The 16,717-nt window shown below is 36.1% G+C and overlaps 1 protein-coding gene across 1 annotated transcript; it reads right to left on the reverse strand.

The window, feature by feature from the left end:
* Positions 1-591: 591 nt before the first annotated feature.
* Positions 592-5,215, reverse strand: LOC141753092 (heart- and neural crest derivatives-expressed protein 1-like). The gene is made up of 2 exons (XM_074611438.1): positions 4,323-5,215; positions 592-1,008 (listed from the first exon to the last, which is right to left on the reverse strand). The coding sequence occupies exons 1-2, from the start codon at positions 4,806-4,808 to the stop codon at positions 910-912; spliced, it is 585 nt and encodes a 194-aa protein (XP_074467539.1). The 5' UTR covers positions 4,809-5,215; the 3' UTR covers positions 592-909.
* Positions 5,216-16,717: the final 11,502 nt, after the last annotated feature.

Genomic DNA, 16,717 nt, shown 5'->3' on the forward strand with positions numbered 1-16,717 from the left:
TATATATTTTAGATTTAACACCACGTCATGTTTTGTAAACTTTTTGCAACTGAAAATTTACAAATTATAGAAACGTTCAGGCCAAACTGAGTAATGAAATAAAATATATATATATATATCACAATTTATTTTGTTCCCATTAAACTAACTCACAACATACTGGCAACACATGGCCAAACAGTTTCTTAACATTACAATTAAAGTCAAATTATAAAAGATATTTGATCCTCATAACTGCTTTCTGATTAGACAAATCAACACCTGTAAATCTTCTGGAAACTCACTCTGAGAAATGTTAATATTCAGCTGTGCAGCTCGTGTGGCTGTGATTTGTCATAAATTACCAAACAGGAAACAACACAGCAACCCCCCCTCCCCAGTTATAGCTGAGCTGGAATTTAAAATAATAAAAATAAGTTTCATTTTGCACCTCAGTAATGGCGTTCCTCTCAGACCACAACACACTTTGCATTTACACCCCATTGCCATAATGTTATAATGTATTTATTTTCTGCTCCAGCACCCATCAGATGGTGGAAAACCACCGCCACTCCACGCCAGATAGAAACACATTTTTAGGGGAGACAGATGTTGTTTTTTTTCTTGCCACATCTGGTCTACAGCACTGGAAGGAGTGGAAACATAAAAAAAAAAAGCAGAAAATACCACAAATATCATACAACCGCACCAGGAGAGAAGAAGAAGAAGGTCAACAAAGTGTCCATGTTCCTTCCAAGTGTCCTTCTCACCTCGTTTTTGCATGTTGTCCTTTAATTCTCTCCAATTTTGTGCATCATTGCACGCACAGCGGTGTGTTTAGGTTCAGTCTGGTTCAGTGGTTTTTTATCTGATTTCAATCCAGAGTCTCTGAGGAGGGTTTTTTCTTCTATATAAAGAGGAGGAGGAGGGTCACTGGTTGAGCTCCAGAGCCCAGACCTGCTGAGGCCACCCGGTCCGGCCCTTGGTCACCTTCTTCTCGGCTCCGAATGAGTCCTGCAGGCCGTCAGTCTGTGACACCAAAAAACACACCAAGTTACCGTCAGCAGGCTGCAAAACACATGGACCTCCACCTTTAGTTTACTGAGAGCTAGAGAGGTCTATTGCATTTCCTGCTTTATATCTACACAACATACTTTATATTATATTTACACTCCTCTGAGATCTGGAAAGACCTACGAAAATGTGGCTGTTTTTCAACATGATGTAAACTTAGACGACAATGTGGGGCCTTCAGAGCCATGACATCACAGGCTTTCATGCTTTAAAAGTCAGTGATCAATGAGACTAAACTTCAAATGAAGCTAAACCACAAATAATTTAACGAATATGTAACAAAATATCACATATTTATATATTGTGTAATATTAAATAATTATACATATTTTTTAAACAACAGATAAGATATTCCTTTATTAGTCCCAGAGTGGGGAAATTTGCAAAATAATAATTGCAAATAAATAATACTATAGTTATCGTTATCGACATATATACTTTGTGAGGAAATGTTGCTTTAAAGTGAAAACAATAGCTATATATATTTATGAGGATATAAATGATATAGGCTAGTTGTCATGGTGATCAGCAGCCTCAGATATTGTTATTTTATTTTATTATAAATGTGACTTCAGTGTGTGTGAGGATAAAAGCGTCTAAACAGCATGCATATTTTAAAGAGGTGAAAAGTTGATTATTTATTTATTTATTTGTTTGGATATTACAGCAACACGCCATTGTGATTAAAGCCTACAAAACTATAAGCCTTGTTATATTGGATCTTAAACAAAAATGCCATTAAATATAATAGACTCAATTGGCTGAGAATATAATTTAATAATATTTTTTGTTGGGAATTGTAGTTATAATTCAGATAATAATCAGACTGAAAAAAAGCAAAACCATAAACTCTCTTTTATATTTAGGTTTTGTTTTAAAACTTTGGGGTTCATTTGTAAAGTGGCAACTTTTAAATCTAAACTCAAGACCAAACTGCTCTCAGACGCTTTTCTTAATTGATCAAATGCTGCACTTTACTGTCTTTTGATTGTTTTTATTATCCTTTTAATTTCTTTCTTTTAACTTATACTTTTATATTCTTTTATTCGTTTTTATCTTATGCACTTTGTGCTCTTTTATCTTGCTTTTATATATGTTACGCACTTTGAATTGCCTTTGTGTGTGAAATGTGCTATATAAATAAACTTGCTTTGCCTTGCAAAAGAGGTTTAATCTCAATGTGACTTCCCAGTTAAATAAAGACGAATGCAGTCTGATAAATCAGAGCATATTTTAAATTCCACCTTAAAATATTGTCTGGACTATAGCCTTGTTATATTGGATCATAACAAAAATGCCATTAAATATAATAGGCTGCACCACAATCATTTTTTAGAATCAATTGGCTAAGAATATAATTTAATGATATTTTTCGTTGAGAATTGTAGTTAGAATTAAGATAATAATCAGACTGAAAAAAAGCAAAACTATAAACTCTTTTATATTTAGGTTTTGTTTTAAAACTTAACTTGTAAAAGAAGTTTAATTTCAATGTGACTTCCCAGTTAAATAAAGGTTGAAGGTTTGCTGCAGTCTGATAAATCAGAGCATATTTTAATGAGGTTGATTATTTATTTATTTATTTGGATATTACAGCAACACGCCATTGTGAGTAAAGCCTACAAGACAATAGCCTTGTTATATTGGATCATAACAAAAATGCCATTAAATATAATAGAATATAATGTAATAATATTTTCGTTGGGAATTGTAGTTATAATTCAGATAATAACCAGACTGAAAAAAAGCAAAACTATAAACTCTCTTTTATATTTAAGTTTTGTTTTAAAACGTTGGGGTTTCACTTGTAAAAGAGGTTTAATGTCAATGTGACTTCCCAGTTAAATAAAGGTTAATGCAGTCTGATCAATCAGAGCATATTTTAAATAAATGTGACTGCAGTGTGTGTGAGGATTTAAGCGTCTAAAGACCATGCTTATTTTAATGAAATGTTGATTATTTATTTATTTGGATATTACAGCAACACGCCATTGTGAGTAGCCTACAAGACTATATATAGCCTTTTGGATTTTATTGGATCATAACAAAAATGCCATTAAATATAATAAGGATGCATCACAGTCATTTTTTTAAGAATTAATTGGCTAAGAATAGAATTGAATAATATTTTCGTTGGGAATTAATTCAGATAATAAGCAAAACTATAAACTCTCACTCTTAAAATAATAAAATAAATCAGTTTTATATTTAGGTTTTGAGGTTTAATCTCAATGTGACTTCCCAGTTAAATAAAGGTTGAATAGTTGCTGCATTCTGATAAATCAGAGCATATTTTAAAATATTGTCTTTCCAGTTTAACCCTTTTTTCCAGGCCTCGAGCTATTTGTACAATGACTCAGAAAGTTCAGAAAAATCTAACTAGCTGCTGAACTGTTTTTAACTTACCGGCTCCCGTTTCCTTTTCAGATCCCGTAACTACAATTCCCAACAAAAAATATGATTAAATTATATTCTCAGCCAATTGATTCTAAAAAATGACTCTGGTGCATCCTTATTAGATTTAATGGCATTTTTGTTATGATCCAATATAGCAAGGCTATAGTCTTGTAGGATATACTCACAATGGCGTTTGGAGTCATTGTACAAATAGCTGGAGGCCTGAAAAAAGGGTTCAAATGGAAAGACAATATTTTAAGGTGGAATTTAAAATATGCTTCAACCTTTCAACCTTTATTTAACTGGGAAGTCACATTGAAATTAAACCTCAAAACCTAAATATAAAGCATGATTTAAAGAGTGAGAGTTTGTAGGTTTTTCAGTTTGGTTATTATTTGAATTATAACTACAATTATATTCTCAGCCAATTGATTCTAAAAAATGACTGTGGTGCATCTAATTATATTTAAAGGCATTTTTGTTTATGATCCAATACAACAAGTCTTGTAGGCTTTACTCACAATGGCGTGTTGCTGTAATATCCAAATAAATAAATAATCAACATTTCACCTCATTCAAATATGCATTGTGTTTATATCGTCATACACACTGAAGTCACATTTTGACTGTAATGTAACAACTACATTATTTATCAAAAAAGTAAACTGATTTCTTCACTTTTTGGTTGACATGAACTGTACCCCTAATTATAGAATGACTCTTGTACAATGGCTCCGAAAGTTCAGAAACAAATCGAACTAGCTGCTGAACTGTTTTTGGAGTTTATTTTGGAGGATTCTAGAACTTTTCAGAAAGAATCGAACCATCTGCTGGGAGTTCTTTAGAACGTTTCGGAGGATTCTAGAACTCACCGGCTCCCGTTTCCTCTTCAGATCTCTGTTCTCATATTTCTTAATCTCGGCCTTGAAGCCTTCCGTCTCTCCGGTGTCTTTGTCCAGCACGTCCATCAGGTAGGCGATGTAGCTGGTCGCCAGGCGTAAAGTTTTAATCTTAGACAGTTTAGTGTCTGCAGGCACGTTGGGGATACACTCCCGGAGCTCCGCGAAGGCCGTGTTGATGCTCTCCGTCCTCCGGCGCTCCTTCTTCGGCCCGCTCGTCCTCCTCTTCCCGCTGGCCGCCTGGAGCCCCTCCAGCAGCCGCGCATCGTGCGTCGCTCCGGGCTGCGCGTCTCCAGGGTACGGCGTCTGGACCTGGAAGTCTGGAGGCACCTCTCCGTGGTTCACCACCCAGCTCTGGAAGTATGGAGCATCCTGGTGGCACCGCTGCACGAAGGGGAAAGGTTCGTGCATCAGGTGGTGGTGGTGGTGGTGCTGGTAGCTCCCAATGAGGTTCATCATGAGAGGGATAGAAAATGATATATATATATATGTTTTTTCACATTGTCTTCATTCTGAAAGAGACTTCAGCAGAGGGTGAAAAAAAAAAGTTTATAATTCCAGAGAAGAAATCTCAAAATCTCCACTTTCTTGCGACTGTTTTCCAAAAAGAGGCTTCTGCTCTGATTTGTCCAAGAAATTTGACCCCTGGTGAAGGTGTGAGGCACCTTATATGATTTTGGATGTCAGCGTGCAAAGGAGGCAGCCAATAGAGGAAAAGCACCCAGGATGGGAGGAGAGTCTACACTGTAAACAATTGCTGTTAATTTACAGCAGGATTTCAACAGTACTCCTGTTATTGCTAAAAACAGTGCTTTACTGTTAATACAAAAGAAAACCTGTTAAAGGTCCCATATTATAAAAAAGTGAGATTTTCATGTTTTTTTTATTATTAAAAAGCAGGTTTAAGTCTTATATAAATACTGTGAAAGTATCGAAACACTCAATCCACAGGGAAATACACACAGTCCGTATTCAGAAACTCTGCATTTGAAACAAGCTGTCAGGATTTCTGCCCATTTGTGATGTCACAAATATATAATATTTGGACCCTTGACACAGTTTTAAACGTAAACATTCTAAATGTGTCCCAGTTTATTTCTTGGTTGTAGTGTATGTTAATGTCTGAAAAGCATCCCAGGATGGGAGGAGAGTCTACACTGTTAAAAAAAACTGTTTTTTTACAGTTTTTTTCAAGAAATTTTACATTTTTTGTCTGTATTTCAAAATGACAGGAAAAAAAATGTAAAAATTACATGTTTCATTTCTGATTTATATGTAAATGGTCTTAGATTTACAGTATTTTTTGTAATCACAATTGTAATTATCTGTATTTAAGCTTTTATTGATCATTTTTAAAGATAATTATTCTGTTTTTTAGAGGTTTATGACTCTATTTTAACAATTAATTTATGTTAGAAGAAAAAGATTTCATGGAATTCCAAAAATATTTCTTGTAAAATTACAGTAATAAAGGCTAATTAAATAAAGATAATTACTGTTTTGTTTTTTACAGTTTATTTATGTTAATTAACGGACAGTATTTTTCTGTTTTTTAACAGACATTTTTTGGCGCCTCTGCTGCCAGAACATTTCTGTTATTTTACCCTTTTTTTTTTACAGTGAGGGCTGCCCAAGGTGGGGCCCGCGGGCCAAAGTTGGCACGCCATAAGGTTTGATTTGGACCGCCAGATGTTTCCAGCAAATACTTTTTTTTTAATTAAAAGACCTGCGGGATAGCTGGCGATTGTGACCGACTTTACTTTCTTTTGGAGGTTGTAGCAGGCTCAGTTTTAGAGCTATACTGGTATCATATTAAACTAGAGCCTAAGGAATCCATTGAAACCAACCATGTCATACTTGTCAGGAAGGAGGCTAAATAACGCTCCAAAGTTAGGCTAAATTTTGGCGAGGAAAAACTGGCATTGGCCATTTTCACAGGGGTCGCTTGACCTCTGACCTCAATATATGGGAATGAAAATGGGGTTCTAAGGGTACCTACTAATCTCCCCTTTACAGACATCTCCACTATATGATAATCACATGCAGTTTGGGGCAGAAACATGCAGTTTTTAGCATGCAGTATAAATGTGTTATTTTTGCATATTCTAAAAATAGTGGAATAGTTCTGCTGGGGTCCATAAACAGTCTCTTGGAATTGCATAAATTGATTGGAAATGAGCCCACTTGTATTCAGCAGGTACAGTAGGTTTTTAAGGAGTTAACTATGTAAACTCAGGTGAAAGAGGCAGTAAAAAAAAAAGTTTATAATTCCAGTGAAGAAATCTGGAAATCTCCACTTTCTTGCGACTGTTTTCCCCAAAAAAGGCTTCTGCTCTGATTTGTCCAAGAAATTTGACCCCTGGTGAAGGTGTGAGGCACCCAGGTTTATATGATTTGGATGTCAGCGTGGAATTGGAGGCAGCCAATACAGGAAAAGCATTGCAGAGATGGGAGGAGAGTCAAGAGAGACGTTTGCAATAACATGCGCCATGGTGCCATAATACACACAAGGAGCAAATAGCTGCTTAAAACTGTCCTGTTTGCTGCTGCTGCCTTTTATTAAATCAAATAATCATCTTATATACTGCACTAGAGCTTTTACTATTGTGTGTTATATTCTATTTTAGCTTCTGTCCTAGCTTTTATTTTTAGCTTGTTTTTATTTTCTAATCTTTAATCTTTAACTGTTTTAATTATGTCTTAATGTTCTTTTGCACTTTGTTGCAATGTTCCTGAATGTTTATGTGAAGCACTTTGAATTGTCCTGTTGCTGAAATGTGCAACACAAATAAAGCTGCCTTGCCTTGCCTTGCTTGTTGGGAGTTGAGTTGCTACACAGACATGCACATAATGAGAAGAAACGTGTTTTAAGTGTTTAAGTTTTGAAAAAAAAGGGTATTTTTTCCATTGGAGTGGTTGGAGAGGTTTTACGCACAGCATTTACGTACCCTTCTGTTTGGCTAAGGATGTTTATTAGGTGTGATTTGGGGAATTCAGTGGTGACAATAATTTCTTTATGTTATTTTGTTTGTTAAGTCGTGCTCGATCGTCTAGCAAATTGAACAGAAATTGATTTTGAAGTTGTGCACATGTACAATTAAAAGAAGAAAAAACATATACGCTTTGCTTTATTTGACAATTCAAATAATTTTAATTCACAGACTTGATATTTAAAGGCTTATATATATTGATATTTAGTACCCCTGCTTTTAAGAACTACACTTTTTCTCTTTTGGGATAATTCATTTTATAAGAGTGAGCATTTAGTTTATATTAAAACATGACAATGTATTGAATTAAACCTCAGTCCCACTTTAATGTTTTGTTTCACAAGATCATTTTTATTCTGGAAATATTCAATATTTTTTTACATTATTATATATTTTTTATATTTTATTTTATTATTTTTTCTACTTTATTTTTTCCTTTTTTCAAGGCTGTTTTCATATATGCAATCCACTGTTTGTAATTACAACAGTCTATACTATAAACCAACTTTCAAGTAGATGAGCTTACAGACAAACCCATCAAGTACACTATAGTGAAAACAACCTCAACATTCAAAACCAAAACAAAACCAAGAAAAGAAATAACAATAATAATAATGACAAAAAGAAAAGTAGAGTTATAAAAACAAAACAACAAAGCAAACAAAAAAAACAATAATAGCACAAAAATACGAAAGTAATAATAAATGAAATCAACAAATAAATTAATAGAAAATAATAAAAAAAAAGGGGGTGCTTGATGCTGATGCTTTTTTAAAGATTTTCTAGGATTTCTTTCATATTTTCTTAAACGTGTAATGCTGGTTTTTGTGCGTTAATTGGCTGTATTTCGACAGCATTATTCCAGTAATAACATAAGGTATGTGTCAGAGCGCTCTGGGGAAGTGTAAATGAACAGCTTGATGAATTATTTGGTATTTTTTTGGACAGACACTGTTGTCACCATACAGCTGGCTTTATCTCTGCATTAATTCCCCTCAGCTCCTGACACACTAAACACATCATCTTGTCTCCATCGCCTAAAAACATTATCCCATTACATTACATGACCTTGGTGCTATTTAGAAACCATTTACGGCCGCGTCTTATCTAAATACAGCCATAAATCAGGAGGTGTCACCGTCCAGCAGGGTTACATGTATTCCATAAAAGCTCTCCTGGCCTGCTCTCTGTTTACAGCTCTGCAGGCTGCAGCATATTTCACCGTCCACCTCTTGTTACAATAAATAATCATCAGTCACAACCTTATGTCCCTTATTTTACACGGATTTTAAACAGAATACTGCATGGAAACATTCACATACAATATTTCTAAATTCATTTATTATTACTCTTGTATTTTTGTACTATTATTGTTTTTTTTTGTTTGCTTTGTTATTTTGTTTTTATAACTCTACTCTTTCTTTTTGTCATTATTATTATTGTTATTTCTTTTCTTGGTTTTGTTTTGTTTTTGAATGTTGAGGTTGTTTTCTCTTTAGTGTACTTGATGGGTTTGTCTGTAAGCTCATCTACTTAAAAGTTGGTTTATAGACTGTTGTAATTACAAACAATGGATTGTATATATGAAAACAGCCTTGAAAAAAATAAAGTATAAAAATATATATATATATATTTCTAAATGTGCATATAGAGCTTTAAACATTTAATAGTACAATGTGGTGTTTTTTCCCTATGGTAGGCGTATTCTTTTATATTCCTAAAATATATCTACAATATTAATGATCGTTTCTTCAGATAAATTCAATATCCCTAATTTTCAAGCAATAAAATCTGATGCACCTTTTAGTTATGTTATATATGTTTTTGTATCTCCTGCTATTACTATAAGAACATAAAGCCCTTTGATATGACTGCCAGTATATTAAAATAAAGTGCACACTTATAGGCTATAAATTAGTTTATATGTAGTTTTCTCAATAGTACTGAGACAGGGGGGATTTAGGTATTTATATTTTGCTTAACTTTACACTTTATTTTGCTATAAATCAGAAGAAAATATGAAACTTGTAACTCTACTTACCTGGAGTCTTGGGTTTCTTTTTCAGATTTCAGTTAAAACATATGATTGACTCATAAAATGCATAATTATTACCTAGAGGGGGTTAAACCACCTGCAGCAGCCACAACCCCTAAAATACTGCTTCCACTTTAATGCATCATTAATTTAACACTCTGAAGGGAAACTACTCCTATAACATTAATTATGCACACTGCATGACTTTTACTTTGAGTAACATCCTGAAAGCAGAACTGAAGTATTTTTGTAACGGCATTATAACATCCTTGAATAAATAATCTTAAAGTTTAAGTAGTATTATAACCTTTTAAAGAATTGTCTTTATTTGTGTGGCAGTTTTCAAAATAAAGCGCAGACAGAATGCAGTGACACAAACAGAAATGATTGGGACAATACAAAGAAAAAAGATCTATAAAATATAAAAGAGCACAGAAAGACCACCTAATGAACAATTGGATGATTATGGAAACACATTTATATTTAAGATTTATTTCAACTTTTCCATAAATTATTGAAAATCAAAATCATGAATAATAAATAAGAGAGGATCTGGAAAGGTGTGAGCTACATACAGTATCCATAAAGGGATTTATAGTGTCCCTGTGGTGCTTTAATACTTTTGGTTTTATCAGACTTCATGGTGTTTGTATTCTTTTGTGCCACTTTACCTAAAACCTTTGTAGCTGGATTTAAATGCATTTTTTTTTCATTTTAATATGCAGAACTCAGATGTGCAAAATTATAATATAATACAAAACCTTTTTAAGATGATTGCAACTTTTTAACTTTGTGATTATTTGAATGCAAGCTGGTGTCGCTTATGAGCAGAACGAAGGCACATCCTCCTCTCACTCACATGTTACCTTCGCTGTCAGCATGAAAAACACCATGCAGCCTCCTGAAAGAAAACCTGACAGTGTTGATTAAGACGTCCACTACACAGAGATGAAATACAATACTGGTCATACTCCCATCCCCCCCTTCTTTACTCTGCATCACTTTCTCCTCCACTTCTCTCTCTCCATTCTGTCTCTAAAACCTTTAACCAGAACCTTTTCCTCTTTTTGATCTCCTTCCTCTACTCTTTTCTCCTTGCTATCGCTGGAGGTGCTGAAAGACCTGGCCAGCGGTAATAGTCTCTTCATATTTTGCTTTCAACCCCAATAGACTCCAGTCATCTCTCTCTCTCTCTCTCTCTCTCTCTCTCCTCTTGCTGCTCTGCCAGGGGAAACATCCAAAATAGGTCATAGGGAGCCATCTTGGCCGTGTTATGAATTCTCCTCATAATTGTTTGTGTCATCATGTAGATTTTTCAATAGACACACTGCTTCCCTCCTCTTCAGAGTGCTTACCCTACAACTCTACATTTCCAAACAAATATTCCCTCTGATTCAAAGCCGAGCTCGGCGCTCAGCACGGAAAAAACGCTGCGGAGCACGCTCAGCCCCGAGTGTTTATCATACAGGGGGCTCTCTTTACAGTATATATATCCACCTCTGGCGTGCATCGACGCTCACACGCAAAGCTAATTGAACCCATTGGGTACAATTAGACGTGGCAGCCCCTCCTCATTCTGGGAAATGTGGGCAGACTGGGTCATGCCATCAGTAGGCCCAAAGAAACCTATACTCATTGTCCTCTGTGGGCCTAAAGTAGAGTCTGGGTGCACAAGGTGCTAAAAGCGTATCCTGCTCTATTCTGCTCAAGGTCAGATTGAGGTCATCTCATCAAGCTAACAGAATTTTGGAGAAAATCTAATAATAAAAAATGGGATAACAAGATCAATCCTTGGGAAAAGCAAGCTGCTTATTCTCATCAAGCATGTTTTGAATCATGACATTCACCATCTTGAGTTTCGCTGGTTAACAAATTCTGTATACGCCAATCTTCTTTCAGAAATTTGCAGGATTAAAGGCTTAGTTCACACAAATAACAACAAAAAGAGCGGTCTCTCTTAACCCTAATGGTGTCTAAACATGCAGATATAGATTTGCTGTTATGCTTTGAGATATCTCTCTAGCACTGTTTCCTTTTTTTACCAAATAAACTGTTGGTAGTTCTCTGTGAATCATTCAGATTAACAGGACATTGTTCCCGGAAAGAAATGATGCTGTAGAGGTTTTAATGTTTCAATGACGTGAGCACTTATTGATATACATTTAGATATTTCAAAACCCGGATAGTCTGTCTCTACGTGTCAGCCCTGTGATAGTCTGGCGAACTGTCCAGGGTGTATACCCCGCCTTCGCAGCTACCCTGAATAGGATAAGTGGTTATACAGATAATGGATGGATGGATGGAAAATCCGGATAAAAGATGCCACTAGAAAGAAAATCCGTATTTTTTTTGGTGTAATTTAAGTGAACAGACCCTTTAAGATGACCCTATAGGGACATCTTTCTTTACTATACACTTTTGTCACAGTTTGTGGGCTGAATGTGACTGTTTTAATTGACATCTTTGTCATTTATTTGCCATCTTTTAGCTAATATTATCTTATTTATTGAAATTTCATAACTTTTAGCTGCAATGTTGTTTGTGTTTTTCATGCAACTGCAACTTATAACATTAAAAATAAATTAGATTCAGACAATCAGTCAGTTTTTTTCACAGGTGGTGAAATACGATCTAACTGCTGGTGATCTCATTTAGATGCCTCACATAAAATGATCATCTTAATTGACTTATCTTGTATGCCTGACGCATATAATATGACGTGAGTTATCAGTCATATATTGTTTGTCAAAAATAACAACAAAACCTGATGTAATTTTTTTTATAAAATGGTTAATGTTGACGTGAATTACTTTGGTTTAAGGTGGAGTAATGTTTTAGTGGAGAAGTTTAATGTAAAATACATATATAAAAACACACAATGTCTCATGCATATATATAGAATATCAAAAGAATAACAGGTTTTCTTTGTCTAAATATACAAATCAAAGCTCTGAGTCTGAGCCGAGTCTCCTCAAGCTGAGACTAAAGACGAGACAGTTTATTGTTTGTCATTTGGGAGCTTTACCAGACCATTTACTTTTACTACGGCCACTCCACAACAGCTTATTCTCTCACTTTCTTCAGTATCTCATTATCTGGACACAGATAGCAGTAAACACAGAATATTCTCCACCATATGAGAAGCTGCTTTCTTCTCCTGTTATATATATTTTATTCTCTTCTGTCATTGATAAGTGGTCGTCGTCTCTGGTCTCTCTGTGGACATCTATACGTCTCCAGAAACTGTCCTCTAACTGCAGTAATTCTGCTCGTCCTCAGCCAATAAAGATAAGAGCAGGGACGGCTGGAATGTGGAGCGGCGAGGTGACGGTGACGGGATGAAGGGACGTAAACTGACATAAACGCCCAACACTTTCTGCAACAACCTTTTAGACTTTTTGTGTTTAGTCATTTCAACAGCAATGATCTGGCACTTTTTTTTATATAAATGAATGTAATAAAACTCAACCTGTAAGCAGTTCATGATGGTTTATAAAAGCTTGAATAGGAAGGAGAAGGAGTGTTTTATTTTCCAGCAGCAGCAGTAATTTGTTTGGAATAAATAAAAGAAAACCTAAATTTCATCAGCAGAAAATCTAAAAGAAAAGACGTCACACAGCGTCACTGAATTCAGATTTTTGGGGAATTTCAGTGCAGAAGTGAAATGAGCAACCTTAATACTCAAAACTACAATTAATGATTATTTTCATTATTAATTCATCTGTTAAGATATTCAGTTTTCACTTAGGCTGTATAAAGCAGAGAACAAGGATGCAAGTCTTCACATTTGAGAAACTGCAACCAGGAAATGTTTGATGTGTTTGCCTCATAAATGACTGATCGATTATCAAAAATGTATGTCAATTAATTTTCTGACAATCTACTAATTGGTTTAATTAATAAAAAGATCATCAGTATGTCAAGATGATACACAGGAAACTTTTTCTGTGTGACAAGGAAACATTAACGGTGTAAAAACTTGTGTTACTGTTTCATTTATTACTGTAATGAGGATGTTTTCTGTTCTTTTTTTAGGCCAACATAATTCATAAGTGCTGAGACAATACATTAATGATTATTTTGACAATAAATTAATAATTTAAGCTATTTCTTGTGTTAAAATACCAAACATTTTCCATTATTATTTCCTCTTAAAAGTGGGGATTTGCTTTTTTTGTGTGTGTTTCATAATTTCAAATCCTTTAGGTAACAGTATTATTAATAGGCTGATATTTAAAACAAAATATCATGATATTTGTGAGAAACCAAGCAAATTATATGTAAAACTAGACATTTAAGCACCCCCATAAAGCCAGAATGGAATAATCCTTTTTTTTAATAACCACATTATTTCCATCACTGCATGGATTCAGCAGTCGAATCAGGCGCCTTAGATCGAATAGTCGACTATTCGGGGAGTTTTTGTTAACATTATTTAGAAACAAAATGTCATTTTGAACCTTAAAGACTATATTGTGACATATTTAATTGAAAAAAATAAGTTATAGTTGCAAGATATAGAACCATAAAGCAGCATATAGAGTAAAACCAGAAGAACATAATTCATCATCAAATCACAAGCTTCACTCATCCACGTTGATCCTCTCTTTATACTTACACTGGTCAGAAGCATCAAACCAAGCCTCCCCCTCCACACACACACACACACACACACACATACAGAGCCGGGGTCCTGTGTTGTGGGCTGGTGGACCACCGGCAGGTCGGGGGCTCTAATGATTTCACAGCAGCAGATTTAACAGAGGGTGGCTGCTCTGTGTCAGACGACCCCCAGAGGCTTTAGAGAGGCTGACAGTCAAAACATGGACATAAAGGTTTGACCCTGAGAAATCTAGAGAGGTGGAGACGGTTCAGGGACCGACGTCTCTAAAAGCATTTTAACACCACAGACGCTGCAACACTCCGCCGAATATTTTACAGAGTGAGTAATACGTGTTCGGGGAACAACGTCAGCCAACATTCATAAGTGAGTTTGATGAGGTCATTTGCACATTTTGTAGAGCATGTATATTGTTATAACTTACTGTCCCCTTCAAGTTTCATTGATCATTCCTATAATCCTATTGATGTATTTGTTTTGTTAAATTTTTTCATTTTCTATATTCGATGAACTTCTTCCTTATTCTTCCTTTAATGACTCCTTTTGTTCCATTTTCCATCTTTAACTTATCTGATCTTATCGTATCTTAAAGGTCCCATATCGTGCTCATTTCTAGGTTCATATTTGTATTTTGGGTTTCCACTAGAACATGTTTACATGCTTTAATGTTTAAAAAAATCTTTATTTTCCTCATGCTGTCTGCCTGAATATACCTGCATTTACCCTCTGTCTGAAACGCTCCGTTTTAGTGCATTTCAACGGAATTGCAACGGAATTGCAACAGAATTGCGTTGCTAGGCAACAGCTTGGGTCCATGTTTACTTCCTGTCAGGTGATGTCATTCACATACACTGCAACAGGAAATAAACTGGGACACATTAGAATGTTTAAAACTGTGAAATGGTCTAATTATTGTAGATTTGTGACATCACAAATGTGCAGAAATCCTGACGGCTTGTTTCAAAAGCTCAGTTTCTGAATACGGGCTGTGTGTATTTCTCTGTTGATTAAGCGTTTCGATACTTTCACCATATTTATATAGCACTTAAACCTGCTTTATAATATAAAAGCTATGTAAATGTCACTTTTTAAAAAAAGGGTCCTTTAAATTATCTTAACTTAAATTAACTTTACTTATTGTTCGTATTTGCCACAGTTGCAAGACACTTTATTTATCCTTTAATTATATGATATCGTATATAAAGAAAGGCATCAGATGGGGCTGTGTGACGGCTGTTGTGTGTAGCAACACTTTGAAACGGTGTTGAGGTCATTGTGCTCGGTAACATAATTGCCCCACAGGCTCTTAATGGCGGAGGCAGCTAGTTAAAGTCGCTGCTTGTCCATTCATACTCGGCTCTCTCCACCTCTCTCTCCCGCTCATTAAAACGGTGAATGGGCCACAGATGTTGGAGGCGGCCATTAGTTTTACCTGGAAGGAGTTTTTGGGAGAGGTGAAGCTATAGGAAGCGAAGTTAAACACCGGGGTGAAGGGGCTTCGTTTAACCCACCGAGGCCACCCAGGCTAAACCGAGGAGACGCATCCGTCCGTCCGCCCGGCGACAGATGTCACCTGCTGCAGGTTGAGAAGCGGCGAGCTGGAGATGTCCTCAAAGACAGGGCTTCAGGGTATTTTTACGGCACGCTGAGATAATCTGGAGGATCTGCTCGTTCTGTTTCCAAAGTCCTGCATCAATCTTTGGCCGACAAACAGATCCTCTACACCTGGTTCTGCTTACGGGATCAATATGCGGAGCATCGTCTCCACTGCTAATCTTCAGCAGAGGTTATTCATCGTTTTAACAGGTTTCTGGAAGAAGAACCACAAATTACTGGATGATGGTAAAGTAATTTTATCCACAAGGTTTCTACTCTAAATGGGCAGAGGTAGGTGGTCCTCTGTCCACAGGCCTTGTTTGGTCTGCATCTGTTTTTTATGGTTTAAGCCCATTAGTTCATGCTACAACATGCAATGATATTTTAGACAGTAGTGTTTGTGTTTGTCCCGTTCCTGTTTTTACAATGCCCTCGTCCATAAATGGTGGCGTAGAAGAACTTGACTGGCCTGCAAAGAGCTCTGGCCTCAACCCCATACCAACACCTTTGGGATGAACCGGATCTGGAGACTGCGAGCCAGACCTGATCACCCAACATCAGTGGCCAAAATCACTACAATTTGTGGCTAAATGGGAGCAAAGTAGGGATGCTAATTTTGAAAAAGTTTCTTAACCAATGACCGACACGCGATAAGCAATTATTAACCGTTAACCGACAAGATTTGTGCCTCGCGCCAGCTGCAGGGCACAATACTAGTTCACCGTCCGGGAGCGTTAACTTAGCAGCTACGATGCTGCATGTAGTGTCGCAGACATGCAGCCACTTTCCCAGTAAAAGTCTCCACCGCACATTTAGTTTAGTTTAGCAGGTTGTCAGCTGTGTGTCTGCCCGGCGTAACGACACTCTGTCTGCCCGGATTAACGATAGCGATTGTCCGTCAAACAGTGTGTGTATTTGTGCTACGTTATCAGCTCTAGCATTGCCAGAGGCTTCTTGCTTGCCGCCGCCACGGTGAGTGTGAGGTTCTTGGTGGCGTTCTAGCTGTGAACGTAGGTGTAGCAGTGTGTGTGCAGTTTAATTGTCGCTGAATAAATGCTAAGAATATGTCCGTAAACTTAACGGAAAATGTCCTGGTAATTTTCTGCCAGGACATTATCTGTTTTTC

This window comes from Sebastes fasciatus, chromosome 16, assembly GCF_043250625.1.
Source record: "Sebastes fasciatus isolate fSebFas1 chromosome 16, fSebFas1.pri, whole genome shotgun sequence".
Lineage (NCBI taxonomy): Eukaryota > Metazoa > Chordata > Actinopteri > Perciformes > Sebastidae > Sebastes > Sebastes fasciatus.